At 53.8% G+C, this 18,840-nt stretch overlaps 1 protein-coding gene across 1 annotated transcript in view; it reads right to left on the bottom strand.

Moving 5' to 3' along the window:
* Positions 1 to 596: 596 nt before the first annotated feature.
* The window catches only part of Aco2 (aconitase 2), a 41,101-nt gene continuing 22,857 nt past the window's right edge, over positions 597 to 18,840 (bottom strand). The window contains exons 4-18 of the mRNA XM_069999633.1: positions 17,303 to 17,395; positions 11,833 to 11,991; positions 11,520 to 11,670; positions 9,228 to 9,332; positions 8,287 to 8,378; positions 7,313 to 7,418; positions 5,824 to 5,981; positions 5,583 to 5,656; positions 5,149 to 5,260; positions 4,129 to 4,251; positions 3,830 to 3,985; positions 2,740 to 2,931; positions 2,294 to 2,426; positions 1,779 to 1,900; positions 597 to 1,178 (exon numbers count right to left, since the gene is read on the bottom strand). Coding sequence (XP_069855734.1) covers positions 1,044 to 1,178; positions 1,779 to 1,900; positions 2,294 to 2,426; positions 2,740 to 2,931; positions 3,830 to 3,985; positions 4,129 to 4,251; positions 5,149 to 5,260; positions 5,583 to 5,656; positions 5,824 to 5,981; positions 7,313 to 7,418; positions 8,287 to 8,378; positions 9,228 to 9,332; positions 11,520 to 11,670; positions 11,833 to 11,991; positions 17,303 to 17,395 — 1,911 coding nt within the window. The 3' untranslated portion in view covers positions 597 to 1,043. The remainder of the gene's footprint in view (positions 1,179 to 1,778; positions 1,901 to 2,293; positions 2,427 to 2,739; positions 2,932 to 3,829; positions 3,986 to 4,128; positions 4,252 to 5,148; positions 5,261 to 5,582; positions 5,657 to 5,823; positions 5,982 to 7,312; positions 7,419 to 8,286; positions 8,379 to 9,227; positions 9,333 to 11,519; positions 11,671 to 11,832; positions 11,992 to 17,302; positions 17,396 to 18,840) is intronic.

The following is an 18,840-nucleotide window of genomic DNA, read 5'->3' as shown; positions in this document are numbered from 1 at the left end:
CACAAGAGTGTGGCAGCCTGGGAGCGGCTTTGGGCCCAGGCTGCCAGTCACGCTGAGTTGGACATCTTCCCCAGACGTCCGCACTGTAGCTCCTCATCTGGAAGGCAGAGCTTTCCGGAGGAAGCCAGCCTCCAGAGGACGGCTTTGGTGGGGTAGAGTCGGAGACCAAGGTGGAAGAAGGGAGACCTGACTGGTCCTGGGGGACGGGCCTCCACGGAGCCTGTCAGGCCTCCAGCTCAGTGATGGGATGTGGGGCAGCCTGTGCTGAAGGGGCCGAGATCATATGTGGCATAATCTTGGGAGCCATTACTTGTCAGTCTGTTAGGATGGGCTACGCCCATTCTCAGGGTGACTAGGGGGCTGTGACCCTGCCTGGCTGGCACATTAATGCCAGGGGAGTGGCACTAAAGTCACAGGAACTTGGAGACAGGACCTCTCTGCCACGTGCTAGGGCAAGAAGTGCGGGAGGCCATTGGCTGAGGTCTGTTGCAGATGGGTTACAGATGGGCTTGTGGTCACGCGCCTCCGCTGACCTCCGCCCAGACCACCAGCCCGGGCCCTGGAGAGGACAAACAAGACAACCACACACAGGAACAGTCAGTGAACTCCGATTCTTATTTTTCTTTTTTCAGACACTGGTCTGGGATTCCAAGCGTGCACCTCCACTCCCAGCACGTCTTAACTTTTTACAAGAAGAGATGGTTCTCTAAATCCTTCAGCCATCAATGAAATGATAAGGCAGAATAAAAACTTCTTTAGAGGGGAGTGTTGTCATCAAAAATAAATACAGTTGCATGAGGCTGCTCAAGATCTGAACCAAACTAAATGGGGGAAGGCAGAGGCCAGGAGATTAAAGGGTCCCCCCAGCATGGGTTCCTCCCCGCGCCGTGGGTGGGCTGAGGTGGGGGAGAACAGAGTGTCTGGTCACACCGTCCTGGAGCAGGAAGCCATGCTGGAAGGGCCAGGTCCCGCTCTGCTGAGGGATGAGGAGCCGCTGTGTAACCAGCGCGGGGGCCGGGGGCTGCAGGCCGCGGGGCCCATCCTTACTGCTGTAGCTCCTTCATCCTGTTCAGAGCGCTGCCCGCACGGAACCACTCAATCTGGGTCTCGTTGAAGGTGTGATTCAGGAGGATGGTCTCCTGGGTCCCGTTGGGGTGCTTGATGACACATTTTAGGGGCTGTAAGGTAAGAGGAAGTGTGGGTGCAAACTGGCAGGTGTTCTAAGATGGAGACCACATCTTGCAGGAGGGGCAGGGCACTGTCCTGGGCCGTGGAGGCCAAGTCTGGGCCTGGGTAACAGCTCACAGGGGACCCCTGAAGCCCAGGGGGTGGCACTGGGGAGAGGCTAGCGGGCTCTGGGTTAATGCTTGGGCGCTGGGGCCCACAGCTGGCCTTCAGCTCTGGGAAGGCATTTTCCTGTCTGGGCCTGGGGACTTAAGGGCTCCACAACTGGAATAGAAGTTCACAGGAAGCCAGGTGCTGGAGGCTCACCCCTGTAATCCTAGCTATTCGGGTGGCTGAGATCTGAGGATCATGGTTCAAAGCCAGATTGGGTAGAAAAGTCTGACTCTCTCCCATCAACCACCAGAAAGGCCAGAAGTGGCACTGTGGCTTAAAGTGGTAGAGCGCTAGCCTTGAGCAAAAGAGCTCAGGGAGAGCACCCAGGCCCTGTTCACAGGAGATGCGGGCAGGGCCAGCTGCAGCAGGCAGGGAAGCAAAGCGGCTTCTTTAGCCCTACCCACCCATGCAGGAAGGCCCCAACCTCCCCCGCCCCTGACCTTGCCGGGGGCAAAGTCCTTCAAGCCCTGAATGGTCAGCTTGTCCACAGGGTGGATCTTGTTGTAGTCAGAAGGGTCAGCAAAGGTGAGGGGCAGGAGGCCTTGCTTCTTCAGGTTGGTTTCTGGAAGGAGGAGTAAACAAGTGGCACTGCTGCCAGGGCTCCCCAGCGCTGGGAGTCGCCTCCTCCACAGCCACTTGGGGCCCCGCTGCTGTGACTGCACTGACAACAGCAGGCACCCGAGTGGGTGTGCAGTGGAGCAGATGCGTGGCAGGCCTTCCCACAGACACAATCCCAGTGAGGGGAATCCAGCACTCAGGTGTGCAGCACTAGTGGAAGCTGTAGGGTCGGGCTGGGGCAGTACCTGCCTGAGCCTGGGAGTGACAGTGGGCCATGGTGAACACAGGAGCTGCAGACGCAGCCTGAGAGCTGGGCACGCGGCTCCAGGCCAGCAGCCCTGCAGGTGTATGACCTAGCTGTGCGGGCTGTGGATCCCGAGTGCAGGCTCTAGCTCACCGTGGATCCTGGCGAAGCTCTTGGTGATGATGGCCCGGCCACCAAGATGGCGAGGTTCCAGGGCTGCGTGTTCCCGGCTTGAGCCCTCACCGTAGTTCTCATCTCCAATCACCACCCACCGGATACCATGTTTCTGTCAAGCAAGCAGGGCTGGGGTCAGAAGGCAGGAGGGCACAGAGGTCCAGGGCTGGAGGAGCCGGCCCTCGTCTGCTGCCCAGGGTAGTTGAGCTGGCACTATCTGCAGTGGGCGGAGGCCACAGTGCAGGCATAGTGGATAGACAGCAGGGCCAGCGCTATAGGCTCGGGGAACTGCCCCCACTCTAGAGCCTCCATTCTGCTTGCCTAGCCACCAAAGGGTGCCAGGCCTCACCCTGGTGGACCAGCACCTGGAACCATCCCTGGTAGCCTCTCTGCAACCTAAGGCTCATCCCATCAAGGTGGCTCACCTTGTAGTAACGGGCAGTGTCAGGGACAGGGCCAAACTCCTGGGTGACGGCGTTGCGAACCGAGTTGGCCTTGCCATTTTCAATGTTGATGGCACCGATGAGCAGGTTGTTGGAGATGTTGTCCAGATGCCCACGGAACTTGAGCCAGGGCCCAGCAGCTGAGATGTGGTCAGTGGTACACTTCCCCTTGACCTGGGGCAGGCAGGCACAGAAAACAAGGGGCTGGGATGCGGCTGGGGTGGTGAAGGAAATAAGCAGCTGTTTGGGCAGTGGCTCTGGCACTGCCACCATGCTCGGGCCCAGGCGACGCAGGCAAGGCCATCACACAAGCTCGTCAACGGCCTTGGGCTGTTCAGTCTTAAGGTAGGACACGCTCTCATGGGGAGGTCACCACACAAATGGGAAGCTTCTACAGGGAGGACAGGTGGAGTGTTTTGGTTGGTCATGGGGCTTGAACTCAGGGCCTGGGCGCTGTCCCTGACCTCTTCCACCCAAGGCTAGCGCTCTACCACTGAGCCACAGCACCATTCCAACTTTTCATTTTTGTGGTACTGAAGAATTGAACTCAGGGCTTCATGTATGTGAGGCAATCACTCTCCCACTAAGCCACCTTTCCAGCCCCAGGACAGGGGCTTCTGCTTGCTAACCCTCCAGGCCTAGGCTAAGAGCTAGCCAGGGTGGAAGATCAGCTGAACTTCAAGCCAGACATGAGAGGAGCTGGGAACACGCCTGGGAACTGGTTGGGGACCAATCAGGAGCTTTAGTAATAAGCACACAGGTTAAAGTCTGGCATGGCTACCTTAAAAATGGTGCCTGCCTGGCTTCCCATCACAGGACCTACCCACTGACAGCCCAATCAGGGACAACAGGAAGCAGCGACTGTCAGCCAGGGGTGGACGCCTCCTGGGCAGTCACAAGTGTCCCTGTGGGCAGCCTGGGTTGCACTCTCCTGCCCACACCTGATGGCTGCTGTCTGGGCTAGCTAGGTCCAGCTCTGCTCACTGGGGATGGAGGAGTGACATGCTGGCCCGTGGTACCCTTTCCTCCGCAGTCAACTTTCCCTCCCACCCCGCTTCAAGCCCGCGCTGACCTTGATGAGGATCTGCAGGTCCTCCAGGTCTTTGCCATCCCACTTGTCAAAGGGCTCCAGGAGCTGCAAGCGCTGGCTGGTGGGGCTCACTTCCACCCGCTGCCCACTGCTGTCCTTGGGGGGGTGCTGGTAGGTGTCCTGGCCGGGGTCGAACTCCTGAAGCAAGGGACACGGACACGTTGCTCGCCACAGCCTCATCCCCATGTAGGTGGCTCTCGGGAGCAAGCGTCTCCGTGCCCCAGAGAAAAGCAAAGCTGCCCCTCGCCGGCTCCTGAGCGGCCACAGCCCCGTCGGCTCACCGCTCTGGGAAGTTCATCTGCATCGGGAGCCTCAAGCTTGAACTTCTTGCCATCCTTGCCCGTCAGGAAGTCAGTTTCTGGGTTGAACTTGAGCGTTCCTGCAATGGCCAAGGCGGTGACGATCTGAAACGGAGGAGGCCAGTTTGTCGATGAGCACCGAACACCACGCCGATCCTGCTCTCCAGAACCTCAGCCATGCGGAGGAGAGAAAGGGGGAAATCTCCACTCTCCCTCGCCCCTTCTCCTTGGAGGCTGGAGCTGCAGGACTGGATACAAGCACTGGTCGCTGGGGATGCAGAGGCCTCGGGAACTGAAGGCCACCTGGTCCCGCGCTCTGCTGCCAGGGCCTGAGCTAAGCGTGCTCCCGCAGGGCAGGAGGCACCGCTGGGGCTCCTGACCCCCCTGGCAGGGGCAGGCCCCGGCAGACATGCTGCAGAGATGGCCGGTTTGCTGCATGGGCAGCGCCTAGAATGTGGAAGAGGTATCCCCTCTCTCGTAGTAAGCACAGGCATTTCTGGAACACGCATAGAAACACTGGAGACACAGGCCGGGTGCCAGTCAGAGTGGAGGCAAGCAACCCACCAACGCTGACTCAGTGCCCACAGGAACATCAAGCCAAGTTCACTGAACCTAGAAACTAGAGCCAAGTGCCATAGTGAGCATGTGTAGTTGCAGCTACTCAGAAGACTGAGGGAGGAGAGTCACTTGAGCCCAGGAGTTGAAAGCTCATGTGGGCAACAAGAACAAGAAAGGAAGAAAGGAGAGCGGGAGAACGGGTGAGGAGCGCTCAGGGGCGAGGGACCAAGCGCCGCGCCCACGCGCACAGCCACTCACTGTGCCACACGAGCACCTCGATGGGGGAGTCCCAGGTGGAAACCGCTTACAGAGCACCATGCCGGAGGCTTAGAAGGGCCTGGCTCTTCACCGGCACTTAGGTGGCCCCTTGGCGGGCGAAGGCGCCCTGCTCAGCAGCCCCGGCTGGAGGAAGCCCCTGCTGGAGCGTGGCCGCGCGCCCCTCACCTCTGGGGATGTGACGAAGGCATGGGTCTCAGGGTTGGCGTCGTTGCGGCCGGTGAAGTTTCTGTTGTAGGAGGTGACAATTGTGTTCTTCTCCCCTTTCTTGATGTCCTTCCTGCAGGGCAACAGGAACAGAATTTGGGGTATCTGGTGCTATGATGTGGCCCACCGTGGCCAGATGGGCTGGGTCCCTACAGCACATGCCATAGCTCCTGGCCTCTACTGCCCCTCAGAACCACCACCAGCGTCCACTGTGGCCTTGCTGGCTTCCCTGCCCACTTGCGTTTCAGGCTCACCCACTCACTCAGCCCCCCTGCCTGGTAAAGGCTGCCATCGTACGGCTGCCCCTGGAGCTAGGGGCTCAGGCTCGAGTCTCCTCCCTCCCTCCCATCTTCCCTCAAGTTCCGGAGCTTTCACTCCATCCCCATGATACTCACCTGTCCCACTGGCCAATACAAGGGCCGCAGGCATTGGCCAGGACGACGCCACCCACATCCCTCAGAATCTTTGCCTGCAGGGAGGAAGGGAGGGGACGGTCAGGAGCAGGCTGGCGGCCGGGGAGAGGAGGGCAGCTTTCAGGATAAAGCGGGGCAGCCTCCAGCACTGTGCAGCCACAGGCCACGGCTTGTCCCACCCTGAAGCACGCTCTCGGAGGTGCGCTGGCACGTGGGCACTCACGTAGCCATCCCGCTCGATGGTGGCGCGGATCTGCTCGGAGCCTGGCGTGATGGTGAACTGGGACTTGCACTTGAGCCCGTGGGCCAGCGCCTGCTTGGCCACGGCTGCAGAGCGCCCCATGTCCTCGTAACTTGAATTGGTACAGCTGCCAATCAGACCTGGCACAGGGTGGACAGGGGTCAGGGGTCAGCAGGTGGAGATCGTGACCAGAAGGGTGATCTCAAAATAGATCCTTTGAGGTCGAAAGATCTGACCAGTGGGGCTGGACTAGAGACTACTGTTATGAGTCACACCGAAAGCAACCTCAGTTTCCAAGGACAGGCTACCCACAACTCAGCCATGAGTAAAACACGGAGCGCAGGGAGTTGTGCAGCCCATTTCACACCAACCCACAGATGTGTCTGTGACAGGAAACACACTAACAGGAAGAGTGCTTACTGCAGCTGGGGCAGTAGGAAAGGTTTCCAGTGTTTCCTGTGTTCTTTATTGTTTTATAATCACAATGTCAAGAGGTCTTTTTTTTTTGGTCAGTTGTGGGGCTTGAACTCGGCCCGGGTAGCACTATCCCTGCGCTCTCTACACCTTGAGCCACAGCACCACTTCTGGTTTTCTGGTGGTTGACTGGAGATTAAGCGTCTCACAGTCTTTCCTGCCTGGACTGGCTTTGAACCGTGATCCTCCAATCTCAGCCTCCTGAGTAGCTGGGATTACAGGCTTGAGCCACCAGCACCTGTCTTGAGCCACTTTTTTTTAAGAGCTTGCTTCTAATTAGGAGTTGAACTTAGAAGTGTTTTTGTTATTGGTTTTTGGGGGGGTTGTCTGTATGTTTGGGCCATAATAGGGCTTAAGTTGAGGCTTTGTTTGCTAGGCGAGGTACTCTAGAGCTTGAGCCATGCCTCTAGCTTTTTCTCCATTTTTTAAGATAAGGGGTTTTAGTTTCCCCCAAGCGGCCTGGATCATGTTCCCATTGACACTTTCCATCAAGCTGGGATGAGAGGCGCTTGTCCCTATGGCCAGCATGTGCTGTTTGGAGCTGATGAACTCTTTTGCTTGGGCTGGCCGGAACCTCCATGCTCTCCTCAGCCTTCCTTGTTGGGCTGCCAAGTGTGGGCTGCCATCTCCAGCTACTAGTTGAATTGACATCTTATTAATAGTTTGCGGGGGCCGGCCTCAAACAGTAATCCCCTTAAATCTCCAGATAGCTAAGATTATGAGAGAGCCACCGGGACTTTGCTCTTTTGTGGAGACAGAGTATAGCTCTTTTGTGGAGACAGAGTATAACTATGCAGCTTGAACTCTGCCTCCCAAGTGCTGAGATTATAGACCCATGTCATCACACCGTTGTTAGAGGAGTATTTTAAAATCACTTGCCAATAAGATAATTTTTTGAATACTAGGCCTGTTGGAAGTGGCGCACAGGTGACTGCACGGAGCTCTGGGGGAGCTGCTGGCCTAGAGGCCTGCTACAGGGTGAAGTGGAAGGGCTTACCCACTCGGATATCCAGGGGCCACCCTTCCTTCTCTGCCACAGCGCCCACGTCAGCCACAGGGTGAGCCAGATCGGGAGTGAAGGGCCCGTTGATATGTGGCTTCAACTGAAAGACAAGGAGCCAGGAGCACAGGTAGACAGGAGGAACAAGTCTTGGGGTGAGGACGGCCAGAGCTCACAGCTGCCCCGGGTCTGGAGGAACAGGGAGGTGGACTCCTGCTCTCCTAGCTCCTAGCTCAATGCTGGAAACACAGGGGCAGAGGGGAGGAATGTGCACAGCAGGTGGCAGGCCCCCAGCCCTACCAAGCTGGCTGTCTCTCCATACAGGTCCTCTCTGCATACAGTCCTAAGCTCAGAAGTGGCATGCCTACTTGGTGGTGGCTAGGTGGCAGAGGAGGAGAGTGACTTGAGGCTATCTACTTAAATCCATCAGCTTCCAAATGACCTTACTATTGGCATCTTCTGACAAACAGACCACAGGCCGGAGGATTCATGAGAACACCTTAGATTTCACACCGTGTGGTAAGGATCCTAGAGGCTGAACAGCCTGCCAAAAGGCCCTAGGGTCTCAACAGTGGGAATTCAGACTTTCACTGCTCCGGCTGCCTCTGGCTCTTGGAATGCCTGCTAAGGTCCACATGTCTTGGGGGGCAAAATTATGCTGAGGGCTTGCCCTCTGAACTGATAACAGAGCAGAGTTCGGTGGGTAAATCTTGGACTTCACTGCAGTGGGATGAGGGTGAATGGACACCTGAGCTGCACACAGTTCCTCCACAGCACGAGCCATGTTTCACTCCACCCTCCCACCCACCCCAGGCTCCATTCCCCTTTCATCAGATTCAGGCAGCAGCCAGCAGGGGACCTAGAGGGCCACAAGCCCTGCTGGGTGTACAGGTAGGATTTGCCATCACCCAGTGCTGAGACACCAGGGTCCTTGTCCTCAGAAACCCCATGAACTCAAATCCCCTCCTTACCTCGTTGAGGTTAATTTCAATCAGTTGGTCATACTGACAGCCAGGGTCCGGCATCAAGTGGTCCTTGAATTCATCAGCTAGATTGGCAATGTCTTCAATTCACCAGGTAGGAAGTAGAAATTGGTTTTGAGATTTTCCATCCATCCATCCATCCATCCATCCATCCATCCATCCATCCATCCATCCATCCGTGCCTTCTGGCTTCCCAAACCAAACATCAGGCCTCAGGCACGGACTGAGCCAACAGATGAACAACACCACCAGCACACAGGACACTGTCCCCAACTATGGAGGCTGTCTAGGGAAGGAGACTTCACAAACTGCAAATGACAATGCACCAGGAGAGTCCCACAGGAGTTGGGGAATGGAGAAGCACCAACTGGTGCTCAAATCAGGGGAGGCTCCCTGAAGCTGAAGTACACAATGGTGAACAAGCAATGGTAGGAAGAAGGGCAGGAAAGGGCCCTCTAGCAAGAACTCAGGCTCAACAGCCTCCACATCCATGCCCTGCCCCATGCCCCTCCCTTGCAGACGCCAGTTCCTTCTCTGAGCGTCTAAGAACCCAAGCTAGAAGTTGAAGGAAATTGAGGAACAGGCTGCAAAGGTGTTCCAAATGTTTTTCCTACTCCCCTTGCTATGGCAGCAACACAGAAGAGCTGCTTCATTTCCAGAGATTCCTACAGGGAGTGCTGGGAACCAAGACGGAAACGAATTCAGTTGCAGCTCCCCATGTAATCTAAATTCCAGTCCTGAAACAGGAACATGCTGGATGCCAGACCCTTCCAAAAGGTGGAGAACGGCAGGCACCCTGCTCAGACACACTGCTTATCATCCACCTGCAGGACCCACTCATAGACGCCACAGCGAGTCTGCAGACAGCAGAGCAAGGAAAAGGTATACAGCACGGCTCACCTGCCCACAGCACCGCCCACCCAGCTCACCTTCACGGCCTGTCTTGCTCAAGTATTTCTTCATCCTGTGGTTGTACGGGAACACTGAGGTGGTGGCTCCGATTTCTGCACCCATGTTACAGATTGTTGCCATGCCTGTGGAGAAACAAGGCTGAGCAACCAGGCGTGAGCCCCAACATCTCCCAGGTGTACCCACAATTCTCCACTGGAGGGACTGGTAGCACTTCCTCTTGGCCCACAGGCTACCCTTGAGACCCAGGGTGAAAGCCAGGGTTGGGGAAGAGAAGCCAGAAGAGTCAGCAGCCCAGCCGGGCGCTGGTGGCTCACGCCTGTAATCCTAGCTACTCAGGAGGCTGAGATCTGAGGATCGAGGTTCAAAGCCAGCCCAGGGAAGGAAAGACCGTGAGACTCCTATCTCCAATAAACCACCAGAAAACCGGAAGTAGCGCTGTAGCTCAAGTGGTAGAGCGCTCGCCTTGAGCTGAAGAGCTGAGGGACAGCACTTAGGCCCAGAGTTCAAGCCCCACAACCGGGCTGGGAAGGTGGCTCAGTGGTAAGAATGCTTGCCTTGCATGCATGAGGCCCTGGGTTCGATTCCTCAGCACCACATAAGCAGAAAAAGCCGGAAGTGGCACTGTGTCTCAAGTGGTAGAGCGCTAACCTTGAGCTGAAGAGCTCAGGGATGGCGCCCAGACCCAGAGTTCAGGTCCCACGACCGACCAAAAAAAAAAAAAGTCAGCAGCCCACACTAAGTTCAAGCTCAAGATCCAGTCGCCTTGCTTGGCAGGGCAGTCGGCCGTCATGGCCTGACAGTGGGCCTGCGCAGCCACTGCCGGCTGTTACTGCGATCACTTTGCCAGTGAGGGAAACTGGCTCAGAGGCTCACGGTCATCAGAAGGCTAACAAATACACAGCTCAAGTGTAGGTCTGCCTGCCTAGTATCCTGCCTGCTTTCAGCCACATGTGGTGGCAAGGAGAACATTTTTCTGAGTTGTAGCAATAAGAATGGACTAAGTTGGGCACAGGACAAGTGTCTATGGTCCTGGCTAACTGACAGGCTGGGACAGGATAATCACCTGAGCCCAGGAGTTGGAGGCCAGCCCAAATAGCACAGTGAGACTGCCATGTCAGTGGTGGTGGTGGTGGTGGTGATGATGATGATGATGATGATGATGATGCTGTAGCTGGGAATGTGGCTTAGTGGTAGAGTGCTTGCCTAGCATGCATAAAGCCCTGGGTTCGATTCCTCAGTGGCACATACACAGAAAAAGCTGGAAGTGGTGCTGTGGCTCAAGTGGTAGAGCCCGAGCCTTGAACAAAATCAGCTCAGGGACAGTGCCCAGGCCCTGAGTTCAAACCTCCAGGACTGGCAAAAAAAAAAAAAGAAAAAAGTATCTGCTGTTTGGACCAGAGCATCACCTGCACCCGTATGGCTCCTAGATGCTTGACTGATGAAAGGGCCTATTACCAACTTCAGCACTGAGCTTGAGCCCGGGTGGTGAACCCTTGAAGGATACATTGTTCTGGGGGCTGTGGCACACTGCAGGCAGGCACCTGGGTAACCTGGACTGGATCTCTGAGATTTGTCCCAAGTCTTCCTGATTTCTGCAGCCTGGGCCCAGGGGACAAACTACTGTCTCCTGGTCATTTAAAATCAAGATAATAGCCGGGCGCTGGTGGCTCACGCCTGTAATCCTAGCTACTCAGGAGGCTGAGATCTGAGGATCGCGGTTCAAAGCCAGCCCGGGCAGGAGAGACCGTGAGACTCCTATCTCCAATAAACCACCAGAAAACCGGAAGTGGCGCTGTAGCTCAAGTGGTAGAGCGCTCGCCTTGAGCTGAAGAGCTGAGGGACAGCGCCCAGGCCCAGAGTTCAAGTCCCACGACCGACAAAAATAAATAAATAAATAAATAAATAAATAAATAAAATCAAGATAATGAGTGCAACTCACTTCCAGCTCAGGGAAGGTGCAGGATTGTGGCTGCTTTGTGAACAAAGTCCTGGCTTCAAGTACGCATTCTTACCACCACTTGGTCCTCTCTGGTTTATACAAGGTAGCCTGGTACTTAGCCAGGTTCCAGGGGCAGAAGCTGGCTTGGTTCCATAACCAGAGTGGCTCAGGAGGCCTAGAGCCTGGCTCCCAGGAGGACATCAACCACCCACCAGATCTCTCCGTATCAGACAATCTCCTCCACCCCTCCCTGTCCCCAGCACCCACCCTGCCTGGATGGTCTTGGAGGAAGACTACTTGCTGCTCCTGCTGCTCAGCGGCCAGCATCAGGGCTGGAGCAGAGTGACAGCAGGAAGGCTGCCCTCCTTACCAGTGCAGGAGATGGACTCTACGCCAGGACCGTGGTATTCCACAATAGCGCCCGTGCCGCCTTTCACTGTGAGGATGCCTGCCACCTTCAGGATCACATCTTTGGGCGAGGTCCAACCGGAAAGGGAGCCCGTCAACTTCACACCAATCACCTGAAGAGGTGCGTAGCGTGTCATCATGTGCCACGCTCCAATCAGGAAGTCAAGGAGCCACGCTACTCCCACTTCTATGTTATCTACTCCTCTCTCCTGAAAAGACTCACTCCGATCTACCGTCCCCTGCAGCCCACCCACCGAGTCCTTCCTTCTCCTCACCTTGGGACACTTGAGCTCCCAGGGGATCCCGGCCATGACATCCACCGCGTCAGCGCCCCCAACTCCAATGCAGATGCCTCCCAGGCCACCACCATTGGGAGTGTGGGAGTCAGTGCCAATCAGAAGTACCCCAGGATAGGAATAGTTTTCCAGAATGATCTGAAAAAAAAAAAAAAAATCCAAGCTCTCAAGAGAGAATGGAAGAAGGGCTAAAAGGGTGTACAAAGTTGCCCCTACCGACACTGAACCACTCCTACTGCTGTGTAGGGCCCAAGTGTGACCAGAAAGTACCAGCTTTGGGACTCACACCACTTACGCTAATGAGCAAATCGGACAATTCCTACTGTCTTCTTTTGCCTCCGTTTCCCCATTTGTAATATGGTAACAAAAATACCCACACTAGACGGGTGCCAATGGCTCACGCCTATACTCAGGAGGCTGAGATCTGAGGATCGTGGTTCAAAGCCAGCCCAGCCAGGAGAGTCCGAGAGACTCTTATCTCCAATAAACCACCAGAAAACCAGAAGCAGCGCTGTGGCTCAAGTGGTAGAGCACTTGCCTTCAGCTGAAGAGCTGAGGGACAGTGCCCAGGCCAAGAGTTTAAGCCCCATGACTGACAAAACAAAAACAAAAACAAAAATACCCACACTAGCTACGGGCTGGTGGTTCATACCTGTAATCCTAAATACCAAGGAGGCTCAGAATGGAGGATCATGGGTCAAAGCCAGCCTGGACAGAAAAGTCTGTGAGACTTTTATCTCCAGTAAACTACTCAGAAAAAGCTGGAAGTGGAGATGTGACTCCAGTGGTAGAGCGCTAGCTTTGAACAAAAAGCTCAGGGACAGACAGCATCCAGGCCTTGAGTTCAAGCCCCAGGGCCAGCACACTACCATATGCCTAGGATGTGGTGAGAGTCAGATAAAGGGCCTGAGTGGTTGGAGCAAGTCTGAGAGTGGAAAGACGCTCTGCTCACACTCCCTTTTCTCCGGTGGGCAAGTCTATCATGAGCTGGCTCCTGCCCACACCGGCACAACAATGGCTGCACGAAGTCATGAGCTTCTCCACAACTAACCTGAAAAGCACAGGGTGCCACTCTGTCTCAGTACCCTGTGGGGGCTCAGAACTGATTTGCTTGACAGTGCCCTACAGTAAGGCACTCTTAGATCAAGGGGTGAGTGTTCCCCCAAAACATTTGGTGAGAAGGGAACAGAGGTCCAGAGCCAGCACACACACATTAAACCCACTGTCTAGGCAATGGACACTTTAGAAGGTGTTCCCTTGCACCAGACATCCCATTTTCAGGACCTGAGTTCTAGTCCCACCACCTTGGGTACATCACCTTATCTCTAAGTCTGTGGCTACTCTATCAAAACAGCTGACAAGAGTCAGCGGCTTAGCTCAGATGATAAAGCATTTGATTACTATGTTCAAGGTCCAGAGTTCAATCTCTAGTACCAAAAAACAGCTGATAACACCACCTCCCTGGATCACTGTGATGACGTAGCTTAGGCCCTTTTGCAACAAGGTCTTTCAGCTGTGATTGGGTGGCTCATCTCTCAGATGGAACCATGCCCAGCTATGGCGACTGGGAAGAACAAAGGAGATGAGAGATATGGAAGGCTCTATGATAATCAGAACTGAGTGTGGGCGAGCTCCCACAACATTACAGACACCCAGACCCAAAGGTCAGAAGACAAGCGTCTTCCCCTGAGCGAGGCTGGGGAGGACAGGCCACACCCTCACCCATCCCATTCTCTAGCCCTCACTTGTCTAAGGCAATCCCTAAATGAGAGTCTGGTCCATGCAGACAAGACCCGTGGCACTCCGTGTGACTATGTGGTGTAGACACGGGTGTACGACATCTCTGGAGGCAGGGGTTAATGCAGATGTGAGGACGTGCAGCAGGCATCCTTTTGGTGACTGTGACCTCAACAGTCTATGGAAATGGGTGGGCAGATGCTTAACGATGGGGGGAAAGTGTTCTTTTTTAATTTTTTTTTTTTTTTGTCAGTTGTGAGGCTTGAACTCTGAGCCTGGGCGCTGTCCTTGAGCTCTTCGGCTCCAGACTAGCACTCTACCACTTCGAGCCACCGTGCCACTTCCGGTTTTCTGGGGGGTCAACTGGAGATAAGAGTCTCATGGACTTTCCTTCCCAAGCTAGCTTTTAACAGCAATCCTCAGATCTCAGCCTCCTGAGTAGCAAGGATTACAGGTATGAGCCACTAGTAAATTCAACTTCTATCCCTACAACACCCACACACACTAAAGACAATTCTTTCCCTATCCAGTCCCAGGCCAGGTGCTAGAAAGCAATAAGCAATTAATTACTCAGTATTGGCCCACAGAGCACACAGAACAGAGGAGAAAGCACTGGACCGACACAAGATCACACGCAGGGACCCCAATGCAGGGCACAATGAGGGCCCAGGAAGCCAGAAAGCTGAGATCCAGAGAAGGAAAACTTGGCCACCTGGGTGGAAGCAAAGGACTAGGGTTTGGTTTGATGAAAGCTGTTGAGACTGATGAAGGATAAAAACAAAGCTGCACAGATTTCACAGGTCCTTCACACACCTTCCCTGGGAATGCTCTGCAGAGATCACACACCTTCCCTGGAAATGCTAAAGATGGAATAATTTATGCTACTAGCAGGTAACCAAGGCAAATGTGAGTAGTTGTCATTCATAGTACCAAATTCTGGCTTAGAGCTGTCCAAAAGACCTGGGTCTTTGTACTTAAGCAGAATGGGGTACCTTTTATAACAAAAAGCCATGACTGAACTCACCCAAAACTCTGCTGCAGAGAAGCCTGCTGTCCCCACCCCAAGGCTGCGTGCACTGGGATCTTGCCAGCACTGTCCTAGCAAGGTCAACAGTGTGAAAGGGCAGGGTAATCCTCCATTGGCTCTGGTTTCAGAGTGGGACAGAGCCAGGAGCCCAGGCAGTCAGATGACAGCCTGACTCAGCTCCTCTTGAAGAAAGCAGAGGTCAAGGTCTGGGGTGGGGGAGGGGAGAAGGGTCACCTTGGAAAGGCAGAGCAGTTTCATGTTGGACATACAGGAGGGATGGCAAAGGGACACATACTCTTGGCCAATGTCCTCAACAGTCAATCACCTTGATGTAAGGAAAACACCTTCCTTCCTGGAAAAACACACACACGTGTACTTACGGAGAAAAAAAAGATCAACGCCCAGTGCCGGTAGCTCACATTTGTAACCCTAGCTACTCAGGAGGCTGAGATCTGAGGATCACGGTTCAAAGCCAGCCCGGGCAGGAATGTCTGTGAGACACTTATCTCTAATTAACCACCAGAAAACTGGAAGTGGTGCTGTGGCTCAAGTGGTGGAGTGCTAGCCTTGAGCTGAAGAGCTCAGGGACAGCACCCAGGCTCAGAGTTAAAGACCACACACACACACACACACACACACACACACACACACACACACACACACACACACACACACACACACACACACACACACACACACACACACACACACACACACACACACACACACACACACACACACACACACACACACACACACACACACACACACACACACACACACACACACACACACACACACCCCACCACCACCACCAAATGAAACATGAGGATGCTCTAGAGTAGCCTTAGAGTGGCATGGATGGTGATCCACACCCCTCTATTGTACAGAACCTCACAGCCGAAAGGAAGAGAGTCATGTGCTGTGCATGGGGGAAGGGCTCTCACATGACCGTGGTGACAGAGTACAAGGGGAAGGCAAAGAAATTGCCCAGGGTCATATCCTTGCTGCAAATGGTGGCTTCACAATTAGCCAGGAAGGTGTCCCTGGGCCAGCAGGTTGACCTCTCTGCCTCAGTTTCCTCATTTGTAAGGCGTGGAATAACAAAAACTCCTTTTTCATAGTATCTTTAAAGTGCTACATCTAAACGAGGCAGATGGTTCACTCCTGTCATCCTAACTACTCAGGAGGCTGAATCTGAGGATCGTGGTTCAAAGCCAGCCCAGGCAGGAAAGTCCGTGAAACTCTTAGCTCCAATAAACTACCAGAAAACCAGAAGTGGCGCTGTGGCTCAGAGTGGTATAATACTACCTTGAGCTGGAGAGCTCAAGCGCCTCCCCCCTTCATCCCCCCCCCCTCCGCCACCCCACCAAAAACAAAAAAAAAGTTCTAAGTCTAGCACCTGACCCACACAGTATGCCCAACAGCTGTCAGCTACCCATGGAACAAGGCTTAATATTCGTGAGAAAAACAACACAAAAACTAATATATTACTAGGGGCTATGGGAGCAGCTTAGCTTAGTGGTAGACCCGGGCTCTCCAGCATTGGCAAAAAAAACACAAAAAAACCAACAGTTTTTTTTGCCAGTCATGGGGCCTGAACTCTGGGCCTGGGCGCTGTCCCTCAGCTCTTCAGCTCAAGGCAAGCGCTCTACCACTGGAGCCACAGCGCCACTTCCGGCTTTTTCTGTTTATGTGGTGCTGAGGAATCGAACCCAGGGCCTCATGCTTGCAAGACATGCACTCTACCGCTGAGCCACCTTCCCAGCCCAAAACCAACAGTTTTTAACTGTATTTTTTTGTCTTTTCTTTTAGGTACTGGGGATTGAACCCACGATATTGCACTTGCTAGGCAATCACCTTGCTACTTAGCTACATCCCAGCCCAAGAAGATGATGTTCTATGATAATTCACAGTTAGAAGGTACAGAAATATGTCAAACTTAGCCAAGCACTGGTGGCTCATGCCTCTAACCCTACCTACTCAGGAGGCTGAGATCTGAGGATGGCAGTTCAAGGCCAGCTTAGGCAGAATAGTCTATCAGACTCATTTCCAAACCACCACCAAAAAGCTGGAAGTAGAGGTGTTACGCAATAGCTTTGAGCAAAAAAGAAGCTCAGGGACAGCACCCAGGTCCTGAGTTCAAGCCCCAGAACAAGCACACACAAAAAAAAAAAAAACAGAAAAAGGAAAGAAAGGAAAATAAATATGGCAAAGGGCTGGGAAGGTGGCTCAGTAGTAGAGCACTTGCCTTGCATGCATGAGGCCCTGGGTTCGATTCCTCAGTACCATATAAGCAGAAAAAGCCGAAAGTGGCGCTGTGGCTCAAGTGGTAGAGCTACTAGCCTTGAGCTGAAAAGCTGAGGGACAGCGCCCAGGCAAAGTTCAGGCCCCACGAACGGCAAAAAAAATAATAAATAAATAAATAAATATGGCAGACTGAAAAATAAAACAAAAAAAAATGGCAGGTGGTTGGAAAGCATTTTGCTTTTCACATGAAGACAGACATAATAAATTGATATGATAAAAATTAACCTACACAGGAAGGAGGAGGAGCCTGAGCACTGACTGGCGTCCTACCTCCCCTGGCCACAGGCCCCTGCCTCGGCAGGCCTGGCAAGTGCTGTCTGGGTCCCCACGCACCGTGGCTGAGGCTCCTGCAAAGGCAGGCTGCGCCCTGCTTACCTGGTGAATGATGCCAGATCCAGGCCTCCAGAAGCCCACACCGTACTTGGCACCCGCAGTTGCCAAGAAATTATAGACTTCCTGGTTTATGTCCTGTGAAGACAAATCAATAAGCAGCGCGTTAGTGACACGGCTTACTTCTGGGAGCCCTTGCCATGCTCTCCTTTCTACCCCATTCCCATGGTTCTGAAATGCTGGCTCGGTGAAGGCCGATCTTTCTCTTAGAGACCTTCTAAAAATTCCAGAAGGGTTTGGCTATGGACAGGCCCAGGGAGGAAGACAGAGGAGCAGACACAGCCTGAATTTTGTGACAGCTGGCATAAGCGGTGGGTCTGAACAAGTCCCTGCCCTGCTCTGGGTCTCAGTTTCTGTATTTGTAGCAGGAGCAGGGAGGGCTAAATAACTACCAAAGGTCCCTCTAGCAATCCAGTTCTTTGCCAAAGTTGCTACTATGCTTGCAGATGTGACCAGGACAGAGGCTGAGGGACCAAGCGGACACCCAGGGCCAACTGTGGCTTCCACAGATATTGTGGCCCCGTCCCAATCTCACGATGCCTTGTCTGTAACCCCAGCTGATGTTTACTGAATGCCAACTAAGGAAATGGCATCAGGCTAAACAGCCTCTCTATGTACGTGGAAAGGCTACCTACAAGAGTCTGCCATCAAGTCATCAAGTACAGATGAGAAAGATGCTCCAGGGGCTGGGAAGGTGGCTCAGTGGTAGAGCGCTTGCCTTTGCATGCATGAAGCCCTGGGTTCGATTCCTCAGCACCACATAAGGAGAAAAAGCCAGAAGTGGGGCTGTGGCTCAAGTGGTAGCACTCTAGCCTTGAGCTGAAGAGCTGAGGGACAGCGCCAGGCCCAGAGTTCAGGCTCCAGGACCAGAAAAAAAAAAAAAAAAAAAAAGATGTCCAGAGTCAAACAGAGGAGCCACACCTTGTAGTTAGAGCTGCCCAACCAAAGACTCTGAGGCTACATCCTAAGGCCTCCTTCTGAAGAGGGGAAGGTAGATCCAACTGCGGGTCCTAGCCTCGCATGCAGCAGGTGCTCAGTATGTGGTAATATTCTGATGGGCAGGAAATTGAAGGCTGTCAAGTAGGCCATGGCTCTGAAAAATGTGGGATGAGCTATACCCATTCTACTTGTCTTCCTCTCTCCCATTAATGGGGAGCGGTGAGGTTAGCACTGGTTTAGCTAGTGTTCTTATCACCCATGCCTCCAGCTTGGCTTTGTGCTGGATATTTTGGAGTTGTAGCCTGATGGTCAGTCCTGGGGCTTGAACTCAGGGCCTGGGTGTTGTTCTTGAGCAATTTGGCTCAAGACTAGAGCTCTACCACTTTGAGTTACAATGCCACTTCTGGCTTTTTGGTGGTTAACTGGAGATAAAGAGTCTCACACTTTCCTGCTTTGGCTGGCTTTGAATTGTGATCTTCAGATCTCAGCCTCCTGAGTAGCTAGGATTACAGGCACGAATCACCGGTGCCCAGCTATCAAACTGTCGCTTGAGAAGCTAGGATCACAAGTATAACCCCCCAGCA

Source organism: Dipodomys merriami, unplaced genomic scaffold (assembly GCF_024711535.1).
Source record: "Dipodomys merriami isolate MVZ:Mamm:240054 unplaced genomic scaffold, mDipMer1.0.p SCAF_55, whole genome shotgun sequence".
Classification (NCBI taxonomy): Eukaryota; Metazoa; Chordata; class Mammalia; order Rodentia; family Heteromyidae; genus Dipodomys; species Dipodomys merriami.
This window is presented reverse-complemented; position numbering and strand designations above follow the sequence as displayed.